General features: G+C 37.3%; 1 protein-coding gene across 1 annotated transcript in view; it reads right to left on the reverse strand.

Annotated features, from left to right (window-relative positions):
* Positions 1–20,585, reverse strand: part of LOC150087120 (twitchin-like) — a 3,511,780-nt gene that overhangs the window by 1,162,353 nt on the left and 2,328,842 nt on the right. Inside the window, 1 exon segment of the mRNA XM_090372971.1 lies at positions 19,187–19,384. Within this exon segment, the coding sequence (XP_090229097.1) occupies positions 19,187–19,384 (198 nt within the window).

The following is a 20,585-nucleotide window of genomic DNA, read 5'->3' on the forward strand; positions in this document are numbered from 1 at the left end:
AGAATATTTTCTACTGCAAGTTTGATGGCACACATTTCAGCTGTATAGCTTCTGTATTCATTGGGAGGGTTTTATGAGGGTGGTGGTGGTGGTATAGAGTTTTGTGGCACAAGGGCAACTGAGGCCGAAGTGTGCCTATTCAAATATTTGGAATGGTACCGGAGTTTGCCTTATTTGATATTACATATATTCATAAAGTCTAATTTGTTTGGGATAAGTGAAAAGCTCATCCAGATTGGCATTGTTTCCCAATATGTGGGTTAGTGATAAAGGTTCTTGCATTTGAGTCAGAGAGAGGAAGGTAGTATTTCTGATATGGGAATAAAAATAAACAGTCTAAAAGAATATGTCGAACTGTAAGTTGTGATGAACAATGCGTGCATATACGAGGGTCATTGCCCATGAGCAGGAACAAGTAGGTCAGGTGTGTGTGCCCTATGCACAATCTTGCTAGTATTACTTCTCCGTGTCTGTTTTTCCTCAAGCTGGAGCTCCATATTGTGGTTCATGTTTAATTTCAAATAATTTATTGTTTGTATGTGTTTTCCAAATATTTAACCATTGGTCCCTACAGATACGTTGGATATATATTTTAGGAAATCTATATAGGGTACTTGGTAAGATAGAGGTGCGTTGCTCTTTGGGTGCTTGGCTGCCTGGTCTGCTGTTTCGTTACTTTTCATCCCAGCATGCCCTGGAATCCAACAGAAACTTACAGTATGTTTCAGATTCCTAAAATGATTCAGACGACACCGGATTTCTTTTATTATGGGATGTGGGGTTGTGAAATTGTTACTTATTGTGGAAAGCGCACTCTTGAAGTCTGTATATATTAAACTATTAGTGTTGAGACATATATTGATATTTTCTATAGCTAGATGGATTGCATAGAGATACAGATATTGTAAATGTGGGAAAGACTGCTGCAGCACCTATGGCAGCATCCGATTTTGAGCCATCAGCATACATTAAGCAGCTCTATGCATTGCTAGCAGCATGTCCTTCGTGCAGTTGCTTGATATAACAATTTTCCAGGGACTTTTTTCCCACACTGTTGGAAATAGGTGTCACAGTAAGGTGGGTTTGAGGACCAAGATAGATAAGATATTTTGGTTTCTTTCAGCGTGTTTTCAAAATAAACATTCCAGCAATGCATCAAATCTTGTAGTCTAATACCAGTTGGTCTATTTTCAGTGGGTTTATTGTTATAGAATGTTATCCTTTCAGGATTGAAAAGTAGTGGTTGATTCGGATGATCTGGAAGGCTTTTAATCCTGGCAGCATAGGTGAGGAGTAATATTTTCCTCCTGAGGTGGAGTGGTGGTTCGTTTGCCTCTATATAGAGACTTTGGACCAGTGATGTTCAAAAAGCCCCAAGAGCAGTGCAAAGAGCACTGTGCTGTATGGTATTCAGTCTTGTAAGTACAGTTTTCCTAGCTGAGTCGTATACTATTGAACTATAATCTTAAAGGGACCTGATGAGCGAACGATACAAATGCAGGAGAGTGCATCTATCTGCACCCCATGCCATGGCAAAGATGGCTCTGAGTACATTGAGTTTTTTTTTAAACAGAGAGTTCTGAGATAAGTTATGTGCATGGCAAAATTAAGTTTAGTATCTAATATTAAACCTAAGAAGTATGGTTTAATATTAGAGAAAAAGCAGTATGTACTGGAACTTAAGAACAAGTTTGAGCTTCTGCAGACTGCTCAGGAACAAGATATCGACGAGGAATATTACAACTTTCTGAAAGTGATAAAGCCCAAGAAACCTATAGGTAAAAAGAAATCCAAAGAAGAAAAAATTAGTCAAGAAACACTTATAATGAACCGAAGGCGAAAAATGAAGAGCAAGATAAATACTGACAAGGAAAAAATTGAGTATACTGAGTTACGCAAAGCCATTAGAAAGAGACTCAGAGAGGACATAAGAAGATTTAACACAAGAAAAGTAGAACAAGCACTAGAGGAAAACAAAGGATTTAAATCAGCAGCCATGAGCAGTAATACAGAAAGACAAATGATATTGAAACTGAAGAATAGCGATGGTGTACTTATAAACAGCAGAGAAGGCATAATTCAAATAGCAGAAGACTACTATAGAGAATTATACAAGGAGCAAGGGAATGATGCCAACAGTGGGGAAGATGGATTGCAAAGTAGCAACACACACGACATACCCGACATACCTGATATTCTTCCTGATGAGGTAGAACATGCATTGAAGAAAATGAAGAATTGGAAAGCCCCGGGGGAAGATGAAGTTACTGTACAGTTGTTAAAATTGGGAGGAAGAGACATAACACAAAAACTGGCAAAGCTCTTCACAAAGTGCATTAGAAAAGGTGTGACGCCTAATGAGTGGAATAATGCAATCATAGTTTTGATGAATAAGAAAGGAGATAAATCAGAAATTGGAAATAATAGACCAATTAGCTTGTTATCCCACATCTACAAGTTGTTCACAAGGGTCATTACTAACAGATTAGAAAGAATAATTGATGAGAATCAACCGAAAGAGCAAGCTGGCTTTAGGACAGGATTCTCAACTATGGATCACCTTCATGTAATATCACAGCTAATGGAGAAAGCAAATGAATATAAAACACCGTTATGTCTGGAATTTGTGGATTATGAAAAGGCATTTGATTCCATACAGCATAAGGCAATGTTTCAGGCACTGGAAAGACAAGGCATAAATACCCCACATATTATGATTTTGAAGAAAATATATGAGAGTGCTACTTCCTTTATTAGACTAGACAAAGACAGTAGGAAATTTAAAATTGAGAAAGGAGTTCGACAAGGAGACACAATATCTCTGAAGCTGTTTACTGCTGCCCTTGAGGAAGCTTTCAGAAGATTAGACTGGTCGCAGAAAGGAGTCAATGTGAACGGAGAGTACCTAAACCATTTACAATTTGCAGATGACATCATGGTTATAAGCCACGATCCCAAAGAATTAGAGGAAAATCTTAATCAGTTATGCACAGTTAGTAAGGATTTTGGACTAAAGATGAATATGGCTAAAACAAAAGTAATGATGAACAAGTATGCCAAAGAAAGGGAAATAATGATTGAAGCAGCAGTAATTGAAAAGGTGGAGTCATATACTTATCTGGGACAAGTTATTAGCTGGAATAATGATAAGTGGCTGGTAGTCAAGAGAAGAATAAATTTTGGATGGATAGTATTCAGGAAATATAGTCACGTACTGAAGAGCAATATCCCAGTTTGTCTGAAATGTAAAATAATGAACCAATGTATACTCCTCACCATGACTTATGGAAGTGAAACTTGGGCACTCACCAAAAGAATGGAAGAGAAGCTGAGAACTACACAGCGAAGAATGGAAAAAATTATATTGGGAATCAGACTGTCAGATAAGAAGAGAAACACATGGATTAGGCAGCAAACTCAAGTAAAGGACATTCTTATCAAAACTAAAGAACTAAAATGGTCTTGGGCAGGACACATAGCTCGAAGACATGATGACAGATGGACTAAGAAAATAACAGAATGATACCCAAGAGGAGCTAGAAGAAAACCTGGAAGACAAAGGCGGAGATGGATAGATGAAATTCATGAGTTTGTGGGTAGTAAATGGATGGCCAGTGCTGAAAACAGAAGGAACTGGAAAGTTGCTGGAGAGGCCTTCATCCTGCAGTGAATTGAAATGGCTGATGATGATGATGATTAAACCTAAAAAGCGGATATTGCTGGCAAGAGGGATTGGTTGGTTTTTTAATTTAAGTTCAGGCTCTGGATATAATCTGCGCTTTTTACAGAAATGAATTGCAATTGTATTTTGCTTTGACAGGCGATAACCATTTTGTACAGTCCATGTCTCTAACTTATTTATGGAAAGTTGTAACTGTCTCTCTATGCTGTTTATGGTTGGTGAATGGCATGATATAGCAAGATTGTCGGCATACATATATATTTCTATGGTTTTGGGAATATTCTGCATCATGGTGTTTAGCCTAATTGCAAAGAGGGTAGGACTAAGTAAGGACCCATGAGGCACCCCTTCTTCTTGAATAAAATATTGTGAAAGTACATTCTGGTGACGAACTTGAAAGGTTCTGCACTTAAGAAAGTTCTGGATGAATTGAGGTATGTGTCCTCTCAACCCTAGGGCATACAGCTCTCGAAGAATGCCCTACCTCCATGTGGTATCGAATGCCTTTTCAATATCTAAACTTACCATTACCAAATGTTCATTTTTAACATATGCATTGTGAATGTTAGTTTCGGCTCTTACCATAAGGTCCAAGCAGGATCTGTTTTGTCAGAAACCATATAGGCTGATAGTTAGCAGCATTTTGCTTTCTACGATCCATTTTAATCTCCATGTATAATTTTTTCTAGTGTTTTACTTAAACAGCTGGTTAGGGAAATTGGTTGGTAGTTTTGTAGAAGTGTTGATCCTTTCCTGGTTTAGGAAAGGCAAGAATTACAGAATGATGCCATGAGGAAGGATAAACACATTCAAGAAATGTCGAGTTGTAGAAAACTAGTAATAATCTTAAAGCTGTATTATTTAGATGTTTAAGCATTATATAGTAGATTCCGTTAGGTCCTGCTGCGCTGTTTGCTCATCTGTTCAGAGCCTCTTGGAGTTCAGCTAGGATGAATGGCTGATTATAAGGAAGGAATTGTTGCTCTTCTGTTCAGAGCTTCTTGGAGTTCAGCTAGGATAAATGGCTGATTATAAGGAAGGGATTGTTCTTCATGTGTTCAGAGCTTCTTGGAATTCAGCTAGGATGAATGGCTGATTATAAGGAAGGGATTGGGTGGTGTTGAAATTTAATTTATATTTTTCCACAGAGGTTTTGATTTTCAGGAAAGAACTCGTATGCAGAAGCTGATGATATTTGACTGAAAGTCTCTCCAAGGAAATCGCCTATTTCCTTTGGGGAAGACAGTTCTAGTCCATTCTTAATCAAGATTGGAGCAGAAAAGGGAATGCACTTATTATTTAATTGTTGAATTTTCTTCCATATTAGCTGACTGCTGGTGTCCTTCATGATAGTACTGGCAAATCTTATCCAGGATTCTTTTTTGGCTTGCCTTCTGATTTGTCATGCCCTTGCATTTTGTATTTTATATAAAATGAGGTTGGCTGTTGTAGGAAAACTACAAAATAGATTCCAAGCTTTATTTTTTTCCTCATTTTGCACTGTTACAAGCCTCATTCCACCAGTGTTTTGCATGTCTTTTTTGGTTTGCAGAGGATTGAGGAATTGCCTCAGAAGCTGCTGCCAAAATTTGTGTGGTAATGTGCTCAGTGACTTCATCTATTGGTTGTGATTTAATAAATTGATCATCAATATAAACACAGAGACTGAATATTTTGTCCAATTTGCTTTTGCGAATTTCCATTTTACTCTGTAATCTGGACAGTGGGATTGTTTGGTTCGTATTTTATATATAATTGGAAAATGATCGCTGTTGTGTGGATCATACAAGGTTGACCACTCCATACTGTGGAACAGTATGGGGGAACAGATTGACAGATCAATTGCTGAAGTGGAGCCTGTGGGTAGATGGACATAAATGTGATGGCCAGTATTTAGTAAGGTTAACTGCTGTTGATTCAGTAATGTCTCTATCATATGCCCTCTTTTATCCATGTGTGAAGATCCCCACAATGGGTGATGCCCATTGAAATCTCCAAAGAGAGACAGAAAGGTGCTGGCAATTGTACTATAAGATCTTTTAATTCTTTAAGCATGAAAAGTCTATTTGGTGGGAGGTATATTGAAATAACACAAGAATTAGTGTTATTCCAAGCACAATATGCACAGCAACAGCTTCTAAGTCAGTCTGTAGAGAGATATGTCGAACTGGGATTTTAGAGTTGACTAATATGGCTACTCCTCCCTGTGTGGATTTTGCAGTATACCTGTCTTTTCTGTACATTGTGAAGTTTCCAATTGAGAGAGTTACCTGTGGTTTTAAATTTGTTTCTTGCAGACAAACACTCACTGGATTGTACTTATTGATCAGGTCATATATATCATCAGTATTGGCTCAAATGCCTCTGCAATTTCATTGAATGTCTTTTCATTTTAGGAGTTATGTTTTGATCTGTTTTTTTGGAGCAGTTTGTTTGTAATGATCTGTTTTATTTCTGTCTTTTTTGGGGAAAACCGGTCTCTCTGTATCCATGTGTTCTTCTGCATGAAGTTCTAATATAGTTTCTTCTGGGTCAATTTTGTTGTCAACATCCATATGTATAGGGAATTGTTTCTTGGTCTGAGCATGATCTGTTTGTACTGTTTTGTACTGTGAATGTGGTTACTGTACAATCAGCTTGAGTGTGTTCTGCTGAACCACAGTTTGGGCAAATCATAGTGCCACGGCATGCTACTTGGGAGTGTCCATATTTCTGGCATTTATAACACCTGATGGGATTCAGTATATATGGAAGTAGATGACAATTCATATACCCTGCTTTAACCATTGTTGGTAAGTCTGGGGAACTAAAGGTCAGTATTATGTTCCGTGTTGGCTTTAATTCTCCATCTTTTTGGATTAATATTCTTTTTGCGTGTATTACTCTTTGATCTGTCAATCCTTGCACAATTTCATCCTTTGAGATGTTAATGAGGTCCCAGTCCCACTCTGCTATAACTACTTTAGATGTATTCAGAGTGGCATGGGACATTATTTTCACGGGAATTCCACCAAATGTAGTTAGTTTCAATAATATTTCTGAGTGTTTTGGGTTCATTGTCTCTACCAACAGATCTCCAGACTCTAATCACTTTACCATCTTTGGTCAGCATTTTCCAAGCATTTCTGGATTAGAAATGGGGATAATTTGCTCACAGGAAAATCTGATACAGAATGAATAAGGAGAAAGGCTGGGTGATCTTGTTGACATAGATCTGTTTTTTATCTTTTATTTTGATAGGAGTCATGATCGGGTTGGTCTTTATCAGTAGGTGATCTCATCTGATCAAGTGGAGGAAAGGTTTCTTTGTCCATTTTGTACTCCTTTTGGTCCTGAGGGTTGGCTTTACCACTCAGGTTACTGGCCCCACCACAGGGAGGCAGGAGTAATGCCACAAGTGGCCAAGTGGTTGTTAGGTTATTTGGGTTAGTAACTCTAAAAAAAAAATAAAAGGAAAGGTGTCTTTTCTTTCCTGACTTAACTTACAACTTGTAAGGTGAAGTCTACTGTGCTTAATTTTAAAGAACTTAAGAGAAACTAATGGGAAACTTAAAGAGAAGAGTGATTTCTTTAAAGGAGTTTGAATCACTTTATCAAGTGATTCAAGGAGTTTGATTTTTACAAAGTTTTTTTTTGATTTTTACAAAGGAGTTTTACAAAGTGATTCAAGGAGTTTTAATCACTTTATAGAGCTCAGAAAATCACTTAGCCATGGAAACGCTGGGCACCCAGGGCCTTTTTATGGAAAAACAGCTGCCGCACTCCGCTCACAGATTTTGATCCATCAGTGTATATTTTTGAAAAATGCAGGTAATTTTGTGTGTGCAATATGGAGTTGGTGTATATTGACATTTGCAAGAGAGTGCTTTCCCCAGTTTAGAAAATAACTGTCACAGGCTGGTTTAATAGAGGACCATGGGAGATCTGGACTGTTTGGATCGTGAAGAATTTTGTCAAATTCTATATTCCAAGTTTGCGATAATGCCCGAGAGCAGAAACTGAACTGCCCTGGCTTTATTTCTATAGAACATTGTGAACTGAGGGTCATTAAGTATCAGCCTAATGGGATGAGTAGGTAGACTTTGGATTTTAGTTGTATAGTTGAGAAGTAACATCTTTCTCCTGAGGTTTAGAGGAAGTTCATGAGCTTCAATGTAAAGACTTTGAACTGGTGAAGCACCTACAGAAATCCTCAGGGCAGAGTTTTGAATTGGTGCAAGTTGCGATAGCAAGCTCTCCCTAGCAGAATCATACACCGGGGCACCGTAATTAAGGCGAGATCTGATTAGGGCTCTATACAAATGAAGTAACATGTACTGATCTGCACCCCATGATGTAGAAGAAATGATTCCCAGTATGTTCATTTTTTCTGGCAAGACGTCCATGGAAGTTTAACATGCTCCATGAAGTTCAATTTACTATCGAAAGTCAGACCAAGGAGACGAATGCTGTTCACAACTGAGATAGACTGGCTTGTTAAGGGTACCTCTGGATCTGAATGCATCTTCCATTTGTTACAAAAGTGAACTACTTTAGATTTTGAAAAGAGAGTTGATACCCATTCTGTGCCATTCATAGATCAATATTATTAATTGAAATTTGGAGCAGCTGGTTAATGAAGGTCATATTTTGCGAACTGCAAGGAACAGTGAGATCATCGGCATAGAGATATGAATTCAGTGTTGGGAATATTTTTAGTCATGTGATTTATTCTTATTGCGAATAAGGTGGTACTGAGCACAGAGTCTTGTGGGACCCCTTCTTCTTGTATATATGTTTGGGAGAGGACTTGTCAGTATCGGACTTGAAAGGATCTGTGCTGAAGGGAGTTCAATGTGAAATATAGTAAGTGGCCTCTCATGTCAAGGGAATGCAGATCTCTCAGGATACCAAAACATCATGTGGTGTCGAAGAATTTTTCTACATCAAGGCATACCATGACGAGATGCTCATTTCGAATGAATGCATTCCTGATGTTTGTTTCGGCTGTGACCATGAGGTCCAGGGCTCATCTATTTTTTTCTGAAACCAAATTGATTGTCATAAATTATATTTTTAGAATCAAGAAACCAAGTAAGTCAATGGTGAATTATTGTTTTCAGGAATGGAATGATATTTTCCTGGTTTGGGAATTGCTATTGTATAGGAGTGATGCCAGGAACTGGGGAAAGGATGCAATTGAAAAAGGTGAGCAGTGAAGAGACAGATTTTTTATTTAAGTGTTGGAGCATTATGTAATATATTCCGTTGGGGCCTGCAGCACTGTTTTTTGAGGTAGATATGGCTTTTTGAAGTTCAAGCATTGTAAGCGGTTGATTATATGGTAAAAAACATGAACTTGTAGGTCTGAAGTGCAGATTGGACTTTTCGGCTAATACTTTGATCTTCTAGAATGATGGATCATATGCTATTCAGGCAGATAACTGTGAAAAAAACAGAAATATCCCTAAGGCATTCGCTTTATCTGTAGGAGAAGAAAGCACCTGCCCATTCCAGTTGAGAAGTGGGGAGAATAATGGGAGAAATTTGCCATTTAGTTGTTTTTATTTTTCTCCATATTATTCTTGAATCAATATTTTTATTAATCGCGCTCGCAAATCGAGTCCAAGATTTTCTTTTAGCTTTCTTCCTAATGTGACGGGCCTTGGCTGTGAGTCTCTTGCAGTTTATAAGATTGGTGGTGGTGGGATGTTTTCGAAATAGATTCCATGCTCAGTTTTTTTTTTCTTTTTTTGCACCTTTGCACTCATCGTTCCACCAATAATTTATGGTTCTATGGATTGTTGTCTGTGATTGTGGAATCGCAGTGCACGCAGCAGCCAATATTTGTCTCATGATGTGATCGGTAACTGTGTCGATAGGACAGGTTTCGATGATCTGTTCATCAAAAGACACTCTGGAAATTTTCCATTTTACACAGTTTTCGGAAATTATGGAATGTGCTGTTTGAATCTTACATATTAACCATTACTATTGAGCAGGATGTCAAGGGATGTCCACTCGATACTAGGAAAGAGGGACGGAGAGCAGATGGAAAGATCTATTGCTGAAGTTCTATCCGTGGAGAGATGGATGTAAGTTGGCAAGCCAGTATTTAGTGTAGTCAGATTTTTTCTGTTAGCAAGCTCTTTGATAAGTTGTCCTCGTCCATCTGCATTGGGAGTACCCCAACAATGGATGGTGTCCTTTGTAGTCGCCCAATAAACAGATAGGGATTGGCAACTGTAGAATAAGATCTTCCAGTTCATGGATGGTATAGGAGTGATTGGGTGATAGGTAGATAGAGACAAGTGTCAAAGAAATACCAATCACTATAGGTGTTGCAATAGCTTCGATGGAGGTTTGTAAAGGAATGAGTCTGCAAGGTACTCGTGGGTCAAGGAGTATAGCACCATGAACATTATTTGTAGCAGTTCTGTCTTTCCTAAAAAGTAAATAATTCTTAACTGAGAGAGATACAGTGTTAAATTTGTCTCTTGTAGGCAGATGCCTAAGGGATGGTAACCAGATATCATCAATGTTACTGTAAATTCCTCTACAGTTCCACTGTATGATTTGGTGCATTATTTGATTTTGTTACACGAGGATGATTCCAATTCTTTTTTATTCCCAGGTCGTTTGTGGCAATCGAGTTTCATTTTCTCTTCTTGGAAAGGTTGGGCATCCAGTATCCATGTCAACTGTGAAAAAACAGAAACATCCCTAAGGCATTAGCTATATCTGTAGGAGAAGAAAGCTCCTGCCCATTCCAGTTGAGAAGTGGGGAGAATGATGGGGGAAATTTGCCATTTAGTTGTTTTTATTTTTCTCCATATTATTCTTCAATCAGTATTTTTATTAATCGCGCTCGCAAATCGAGTCCAAGATTTTCTTTTAGCTTTCTTCCTAATGTGACCGGCCTTGGCTCTGAGTCTCTTGCAGTTTATAAGATTGGCGGTGGTGGGATGTTTTCATTCAGCATTGTTATCAGTGTCCATATTTACTGAAGTGATAATGTTTGCCTTCTTATTTGGAACTGAGTTGGTTTCCTATTTTGAAATGTCTGATGGTCTATGTGGGGTAGTTGTTGGGACTGTGACTGGGATGGGGTTGGCTCTATCTACTACCTTTTGCTCCTTTGGAGTCTGTTTCATCGATGGTGACAGTATAGAATGAATCCTATCTGCAATCTATATGGTTAGGGGAACTGATATTTCAGTTTGTGTTGCCGTTGATTGATATTTTTGCATTGCTGCTGCATATGTGTTCTTGGGTGCATTGAGCATAATTTGCTTTTTTGCCTCTTGGTATGTGACTTTTGGATTTTTTTTCTTGTTTTCCAGATTTTATATGATTTGGAGTAGGCGGATGTGTGCCTTTGCAATTCAGACAGTGCGGTGTTTTGGCATCACATTCCATTTGCAAATGTTCTTTTGACCCCACAGTTTGGACAGACTATATCTCCTCAACAAGCCATTTGCGCTTGACCAAAATTTCGGCACTAGTAGCATCTCAGAGTATTCGAAATAAAGGGCCGTACTCGGCAGTTGAGATAGCCGGCTTTTACACTGGATGGTAAGATAGGTGTTCTGAATATCAGGATGATGTTGCGGGTGGGAATAAGATCTCCCTCTTTCCTGATCATGATGCATTTGGTTCGTACCACTTTTTGATGTTTGAGTTCCTGGGCTAGTTCATCTTGTGTTACATTTATCAGATCTGCAATTACTCCCTTGGAAGTATTTAATGCTGCATGTGGGGTGACTTGAATAGATAGTCCTCCAAATGTCGTTAGTTTCAGCAGTCTCTCAGAATGTGCATGACTCACTGTTTCTACCAAGAGGTCTCCAGATCTTCTCACCTTTTTGGGAGAGCCTGCCACATTTTCCGAACAAATCTGTATAAGAAATGGTGAGAGAGTGCTCATAGATTTGTCTGACAGACTATGTAAGATAAGTAATGATGGCATTCCTGTTCATCTGTGCCTGTACACAGTCATTTAGACTTTGTTGCGTCATGGGTAATTTCATGGTCAGCATTATGACAGTACTGGATGAGCACCTAGGTTGCTCAAGCTCTGGGTAATCGTCATAGTCCATGGTTAGCTCCTTTTTACCCTGGGGGTTGACTTTCCCTCCCAGGTTTCCAGCCCCACCACAGGGAGGCAGAAGCAGTGCCGCAAGGAGGCCAAGCGGTTAGATAAGTTAGTTGGTTAATAAAAAAAAGTAATATATGTAATGGAAAAGAAAGGGGAATTTTCTTTCTGTTCTTACTTGTGACTTTCCAAGTGTAGAACAGGATTATAAATGAACTGCTAATAGAGAACGATATAACTTAAAATGAACTTTTATCGCTGAGAAAGATCGCTATATAATTGCACTTTGAACACTTGACCTTGAATTCGCTTGGCAACCAGGGCCAAAAACCACTGAGCTAGTGTGATGTAAGCACTCCTAGGTGTGACTGAGAGACAAAAAACTGATAGTAGGAGACTATTATAGGCCAAATGACTGTGACAAACAACCATACATACAAAATAAGTAATCCATATCCAGCTACTGACCGGAACTTGAGACTTTTCACTCACAGTAACAAGGCTTTTATGGACTTGTTAGATGACTGTTTTCTACACCAGCACATTGGAGAAGCAATGAGAGAAAGCAGTAATCTTGATCTCATTATAAGCAGTGACTCTTTATGCATTGAGAATATCCACGTAAAGGAACCTCTTATGTGGCAGATCATAATATATTGGCGTGCAAGCTAATTAAAAAAAAAAAAAAAAATTACTGTATAAAATGAAGGAATTTTTCTTTTGCACAGGTGACCACAATGCTCTTGGTCAGTCTGTAAATTCTATACAGTGGGACATTCTATACATACTATATGATGTTACCAACTGCAAATTGTAAATAGGAAGCATTCATGGAAATAATCATAGATGCTATTAATCTTTTTATACCAAATAAGAAATACTGTACCATGTTTGGACCTAAATGGGTGGGATATGAACCGATGACACTAAGGGCAGAGAAGAAAAATGATTAGGATGACTATAAATTAGCAGGGGACACAGAAACCTGGAGAAAGTACAAAAACTAGTTTGCACTAAACTAACTAAGGGGGAGCGAGTAAAAATGCGGATTACAAGGAGTTTCTAAGAATGCAAAGAAAAGTAGCAAATGAATTCTTTTCTTACATTAAAACTAGAGGGAAAGGAATGAACTATTGGCACACTAGAACTAAAATGGCATCACTGTTCATGATCCTGTTCAGGTTGCTCACAAAGTGAATAAATATTTTGATTTTCATTCACCTAAAAAGGTTTTTGAGGATGGGAATGTTTGGCAGTTATTACTAGGAGCAAAATGATTTTGGAAGAAAAATTATTAAGGCTAAATATAAATAAGGAACCTTGAACTGATATCAACTACCCAATTATATTAAAAGAAGCAGCAAAAGAAATAGCAAACTTTTGACATAATTATGAGAGTACCCTCGAATTCAAGGGAGGTTAATTGCTTTAGTGCAAATCTCTCACTAATTAACAAAGGTGGATGAAAGGATGAAGTGAGTAACTGCAAAGATCTACTTCTAAACTTAAACTGCTTAACTTCTACTCCAGGGAAAATAATGGAGTTTCTGGCTAAAGAAGAAATGCAGGACCATAAAGACAGGAATGCATACTGCAATAATTAAAGACAAATCCCAGTCAAGGAATTAAAAATTTTTACTATAAAAATAAAATATACAGAAATAAAATATATTGAAATACTGTGATACACTATCGGAAGACTAAAATATTACAATAAATTACGATAAAATAAACTACGATAAAACGTTAAAAATATAGTTAAAAATACCGAAGCAATAAAATTATCTAAAATAAACTGGATTAAAAGCGATAAAACCTTAAGCTTTCGGAGACTGCTGTCTCCTTCTTCAACAGTATACTATTACTGCAATGACACATCCTTAAGTAGCAGGCCCATGGCACTCATGCACGTGGTCCATCAGACACATGGTCGGCATTCCCCACGCGCGCGCATCGGAAACGGAAGTGGCTTGAGAGCGTGTCAAACAGAACCGGTCATCCCGTCTGAGGACAACCGCCTCAAACAGGGGGTGTAAACATGTCCCCCCCTTGTCCCTGTTAATAGTATTACGACTGGATGAACCAATTCGCAAGCTCTCGAGCCACTTGCATTCCCAAAATCCATGGGCACGGTCCTTAATGACCGCGTCTTCGGGGGAGATCTGATGCTGCTTCTCCCAGAAATGCTCTGCCACAGCAGACCTCGCATAATTAGCAGTCTTAATAGCGGTCATGTGCTCCCCCAGACGGCCTTTTAAATGTTGCCCCATCTCCCCCACATAACACTCCTCACAATCCGGGCACTTAATCCCATAGACCACACTACTAGTATAGTCCTGGGCTACGGGATCTTTAACTTGAGACACTACTGTGTGCAATCTCCATCCCGGAAGTTGCACACAGCAGGTCTGACACTCCCGCAGTGCGCGTACAATGCGTTCTGAAAGGCCCGGATAGTAAGGAATGTGTGCGGTAGCCACAGGGGCAGGCGACTCCCTACAATTGGACTCTACCCTATAAATATATTTGTCCAAGACCCTCTGGGGGTATCCACACTTCCTGTGGTCTGCCGTGACTCTGAAAATTTCCATTTCCTTATCCTCGGGGGTACTACAGTGGCTCCCCACCCTATTCAACAACGCCATGGCTACACTATTCTTATGATGATAAGCCTGTGCCGAGCTGTAATGAACATACTGGCCACAGCACATAGGCTTTCTATAAATCGTTGTCTTTATTCTAGACCCATCTCTGCTAACCAGGACATCCAGAAATGGGAGGGACCCAGCTTTTTCCACCTCCGAGGTGAATTGTATAAATGGGGAGAAGCACCTCATCTTCCTTCCCCTTTTTTAAAATGGTGAACGTATCGTCCACATATCTCCTCCACTCGCGCATGGGGAAATCCAACTGATGAAACACCCTGGTTTCCAGTTCCTCCATTGCCAAATTGGCCACAATGGCACTAATGGGGGATCCCCTGGCTGTGCCAAGGACCTGCTTGTACATAACTTTTTGAAAGATCATGGTAGTGCTAGCGAGGCAAAACTCAATGCCTTTACAAATATCATCAGTACTTAGTAAACATCTAGCACTTAAGTTATCATCCTGTTCCAAGGCCAATCTTACACAATGCACCCCATGTCCAATGGGGATACATGTGAACAAAGATACAACGTCAAATGAGATCATAAGTTCATCTTCACCTATAGACTGCCTTCTTATAAAGTTCACAAATTCCTTGCTATCTTTAACTACTAAACTGGAGCATCCCACTATAGGAGCAATAACTCTAACTAAAAATCCAGATAAGGCATAGGTGGGACTACCCACAAACAATACTATTGGTCTCAATGGAATGCCCACCTTGTGTGTCTTTGGGAGGCCATAGAACCGGGGTAATCGACATCCTGAGGCATGAAGAGTCCAATAAACGGGGCGACATTTAAAAGACCATCTGGGGGAGCACATGACCACTATTAAGACTGCTAATTATGTGAGGTCTGCTGTGGCAGAGCATTTCTGGGAGAAGCAGCATCAGATCTCCCCTGAAGACGTGGTCATTACGGACCGTGCCCATGGATTTTGGGAACGCAAGTGGCTCGAGAGCTTGCGAATTGGTTCATCCAGTCGTAATACTATTAACAGGGAGAGGGGGACAAGTTTACACCCCCTGTTTGAGGCGGTTGTCCTCAGACGGGATGACTGGTTCTGTTTGATACGCTCCCGAGCCACTTCCATTTCCGATGCGCACGTGAATGCTGACCATGTGTCTGATGGACCACGTGCATGAGTGCCATGGGCCTGCTACTTAAGGATGTGTCATTGCAGTAATAGTATACTGTTGAAGAAGGAGACAGCAGTCTCCGAAAGCTTCAGGTTTTGTCACTTTTAATCCAGATTATTTTAGATAATTTTATTGCTTCGGTATTTTTAACTATATTTTTAACATTTTATCATAGTTTATTTTATCGTAATTTATTGTAATATTTTAGTCTTCCGATAGTGTATCATAGTATTTCATTATATTTTATTTCTGTATATTTTATTTTTATAGTAAAAATTTTTAATTCCTTGGCTGGTGTTTGTCTTTAATTATTGCAGTATGGAATTTCCCAGCCTCATAGGCCTGTTTGAAGAGACAAGAATGCAGTTATATTGCAGTCACAGAATGGACTTGTTAAGGAGTGTCATGGATTTTCATTCCTTTATTATGTCATAAGGTTCATCTATCTTTAGGCAGGCCTTTCAATATTATTTCCATCTATACTACGACATGTTGGACAGACAACTTGAGACCTGCTAATATTCGTAAAATCGGACAAATGCTAACTAACTGTGGTTTTCTCTTGTAGGGGATCCGTGTCCTCATTTTTAATTTAAATCAATGGTTTGATTTTAAATCAAATAAAAATAAAATATTAAAAAGAATATATAGGTTATTAAGAAATATTATAGATATTTTAGAAATTTTAAGTCAGGAAATCTATTACCTGAGATTTTTTTGGAATAACTGCATCTGGTTAAGGTAGAATTAGAATAGATGGAAATAATATTGAGAGGCCTGCCTAAAGATAGATGAACCTTATGACATCACAAAGGAATGAAAGCAAGCTTTGACCATAAATGTGGGGGAGGGATATTATATTTTGTTATTAAATTTGAACTTGTAGGATATTAGTTTTAGATTCCACTCCTCAGAAATTTTTATTGGTCTATGTATGTTTGTAAATCTCACTGGTTTCTAACTTTAATTTTGTGTCTTGTTTGTCTAATATTATGGTGTTTTCAAAGGATGGGTAATGTCCTGTGTCTAAGTGGTGAGCTACCAACTCAGAACTAATTTTTACTGTCCAGTATATTTTTTCTTTATTATTTGAAGCTACTTTTAAACTGCTTTTGTGCTTTTGGACTCTCATATATAACAATGTTCTTGTACTGTCATATATATATATATATATATATATATATATATATATATATATAATACATACTACATTTGACCGTATCTAGGACATAATGTAATAGTCGTCAAAATAATATGTGGTGCCCCCTATGTGATGGATACGGTAAAAATAAATAATTAAATTAAATTAACGCAAAGAGAAACATGCAGATAGTAAGAAGAAAAACTAAAGGAGTAGGAAAAATAGAACCTGAACTCCACAAAGGCGAAAAATAGTGGTATAGATAAGAAATAGTTTCTCCTACGTCCTCGGATTGTATTTATATATATATATATATATACAATCACAGTCTGGTGTGAAAGGAATTGAATAAACTATGTATGTTTGTTGAATTTTTAAGGTGTGCCCATATTTTATTTGAGCTGCCGAAGGTTAAATTTACTCTGGAATTTTTGAAAATTTTTTTTCAAAGGTTGTTGTTATGTTTCAAAATAAGGGAGACCTGTCCACTGATTCTTCATCATTTTTCGTTTTGATTTTTCTGTACTATTTCTTTCAGCAGTATTTAAGGCAATGTTTATGAGCCATTTTGGCTAACCGCATTTGCAGAATCTGTCCAGGTATCAAATGATGTTTTTTAGAAGACAAAGATATTATGATGGCAGGATTTAAAAAAAAAAAGTCTATGATAGACTTTTTTAAGTGATTCAATTTCTTGTTTACAATCATCCTCTATAGATGAATACTTGAAAACACTGCTGAACTGGACTATTAAAATAGATTTTTTTGTGAGAGTGGGGTCCGTAGCTATCATAGTACAAATAATTTGTAGGTTTGTGATATATTTTAGCATTGATTTTGGTGGCATTTCTCGTTAATGTTAGATTTTTTTTATGCTGTTGTTTTCTTCATTTTCTATTGTGAATTGCAGCCTTTCATCTACATTATTATTCAACTCATGAAAGATTGTATTTATTGTTTCTGGTTTGCCTATAAACAGACAATCATCTATGTACCTTCCATAAAATTTAAGGGATGGGGAAGTGTACTTGGAAATGTGATTCACTCTTTACAGAAGGTAAAATTCAGAGAGATATACACTTATGGAACTGCCCATTGGTATCCCAAATACTTGTTCATAAAAAACTCCTTCATGGGTGAAATAATTGGTGAATAACAGTATGTTTAGTAAGTTTATGTCAGTGATTTCTAATTTTGTTCTGTTTTTTTAGTGTGGCATCATTGCGTAATAAATCTTGAGTAGCCTTCACTGCTTTTTCAGGATGTACATTTGTATATAGTGATTTTATATTGAAAGAATATAATTTGTCATCAGGTTCTAATTTTATATTGTTGACTGACAAAAATAGATGTTCTGTATTCTTTATCTGATATTTGGATATTAAAACCTTAATTCATTAAAGGTTTTATAGTAAGTCAACTACAAATTTTGCCAAGTTTTCTGTTGATGCAGTGCCACGTTATCCTATAGGCAAAAAAAGACATCTGCCTAGGATCCCAATCAGAGGGGGCCCCAAAATCACTGCCTCAAAAACTCAAAACTCGTTGCTGATTTTTATCTGAAACTGCACTTTCTACCTGCCAAGGTTAATGAACTTCACTTGAAGCTTAATTTCAAAATTACGTTTCTTTTCAAAAATTGTTTTACCAATTTTGATGGTTTTATATTTAGTTCTTCCTGAAATAGTTGAATTAATTTAAAAAATAAAGACTGCCTTGGAATGGAATTTGGGGCCCCCATATATGGGGGCCCCAAATTCTATTTTACCTTGGGCCCCATGAAGGTATAACACACCACTGTGTTCATGTATTTTTGAAAGGTTTGTCGGGTTTATGTAACTTTATGACACCAAAAATGTAGGACAAACGTGTTGTATGGTGCAAATCACTAGAGCAATAGTTCAAGGATCAATGTGAGAGATTCCACACAGAAAAATCATTAATCAGATAGAGGGTTTGAAATATCTAGATACGGAATTAATTAAATTTTTTTCAGTATTTTTCAAAACACTATGACATATTTTTATTAGTAATTTGAAAAAATATACAATCTATAAGCAAGAAAATGTTTCTAAGTTAGATTTCACTGTTAAGTTAGGGTCTAGGTTAGATTTCACTGTTAAGTTAGGGTCTAAGTTAGATTTCACTGTTACCTTAAGAAAATATTATAGCACTGCTTAAAAAATATATACTGTTTATTCACAAGCAAGCAAATGCCAAAAATACAGGTATCAAATGATGTTTTTTAGAAGACAAAGATATTATGATGGCAGGATTTTAATTTTTACTTTTGTAAACAAGTAATGGAATTAATTTTAAAGCACTTACAAGAAATATCTCACACTTTCCACACCCACTGATTATTAGAGCCAGGGGAGGGGGGGGATGTGCTAGTTCAGAATAAAGTGGAATATTTAATATGATAGATTTTTTTCTTGCCTAATTAGTACAGTAGAAAAATTTCACAAAATATATGCATTTCAGACAAAAGATAATTCTTACATTTCTTTTCTTTTGCAGTAATCGGCTGCGAAGGCCTACTTGGCTTACCAGATCCACCTTCATTTACAGCTAAAACTCTAAATTCATAAGTGTGTCCCTCTGATAAGTTAGGCACAGTAAATTCTGTAGCTTGAACTGGAAAATTAGAAGCTTTACCCCAATCAGGAAAACCTTTTTCTCTCTTCTCAATGACATAACCTGAATAAAAATAAATAATATTAAAGAAAACTGTGTTCTTAAATGTGTTCAAATATTCATACAAAACTCTATTATAATTCTATATATCTTTTCACACATCTATATATTGCTTACAACAAAATCAGTTCATTGGTTAACAGGTGGAAACTAATAAAATTTAAATATTATTACTGGTACTTGTATATGTATTTGCATAACCTAATATATGCATAGATAATATTATATGGAGAAATATTCTACAATTTCTACATTCCAATAAAGGTAAAATTCTGATTAATCAAAATATAAAGTACATTTCTCATTTAGCACCAGTTTAAAGTAGCCATTTGAATAAATTGACTAGATTTTCCGTTAACAAGCAAAAAAAATCAACTTTGTTTATTAACATAGTAAACTGCATCATAACTGAAAAAACTAACACTATGCAATTAACTCACTATACTGGCCATGAGCAAAGGGGACAGTGAATAGCTTACAAAGTTCATTGCTTTGTTCACTTTCCTTATATTTAAATTTTTCAGCGGTTTGTTTGTTTGTTTATGGGGCAATCAATGAGTATGTGTTGGACAGTGAGCTGCATGTTGCAATTTGTACACAGTGGTGGATTAGTGCCTGCAAGAAGATAAAGATGTGTTAGATGTGTATGGCCTATCCGTAGTCGGACTAACGTGATTTCTTCATGCCTGTTTTCACGTATACTGGATTTCCAGGGTTGGAAATGTTTCTTTATACGGAGTAGTTTGTTCCCAACTTGACTGCCAATTTTTAAGACACTACCTCTTTATAACTGACTTGTAATCTGTGATTGGTATACTAAACAGTTCATCTATAGGATCTGTAGCAGTTTTTGCAGCTAGATCAGCACATTCATTTCCAGAAACTCCGAAATGACCAGGGATCCAACAAAAGATGACTTCTTGTTTCTTCCTATTTAGCTTAGTCATGGTATTCCAAATCTGTATGAGTAAGGAGTTACATGATTTTTATTCTGCTGTATAGCTTGGTTAGCACTAATAGAGTCTGTATAGAGAACACTTAATCACCTTATCAATATATTTGTTGATAAGATGAAATATAACGCGATGAAGATAGCACAGAGTTCTGCAGTGAAGCTGCTGCATTGAATGGAGAGTTTCTTGGCTGTGGTAAGGTTGAGGAAAAACTGCTGCTGCATCAACATGGGCATCAATTTTAGATCCAT

The sequence above is a fragment of the Mastigoproctus giganteus genome, chromosome 4, assembly GCF_048544385.1.
Source record: "Mastigoproctus giganteus isolate SK-2022 chromosome 4, ASM4854438v1, whole genome shotgun sequence".
NCBI classification, from domain to species: Eukaryota; Metazoa; Arthropoda; class Arachnida; order Uropygi; family Thelyphonidae; genus Mastigoproctus; species Mastigoproctus giganteus.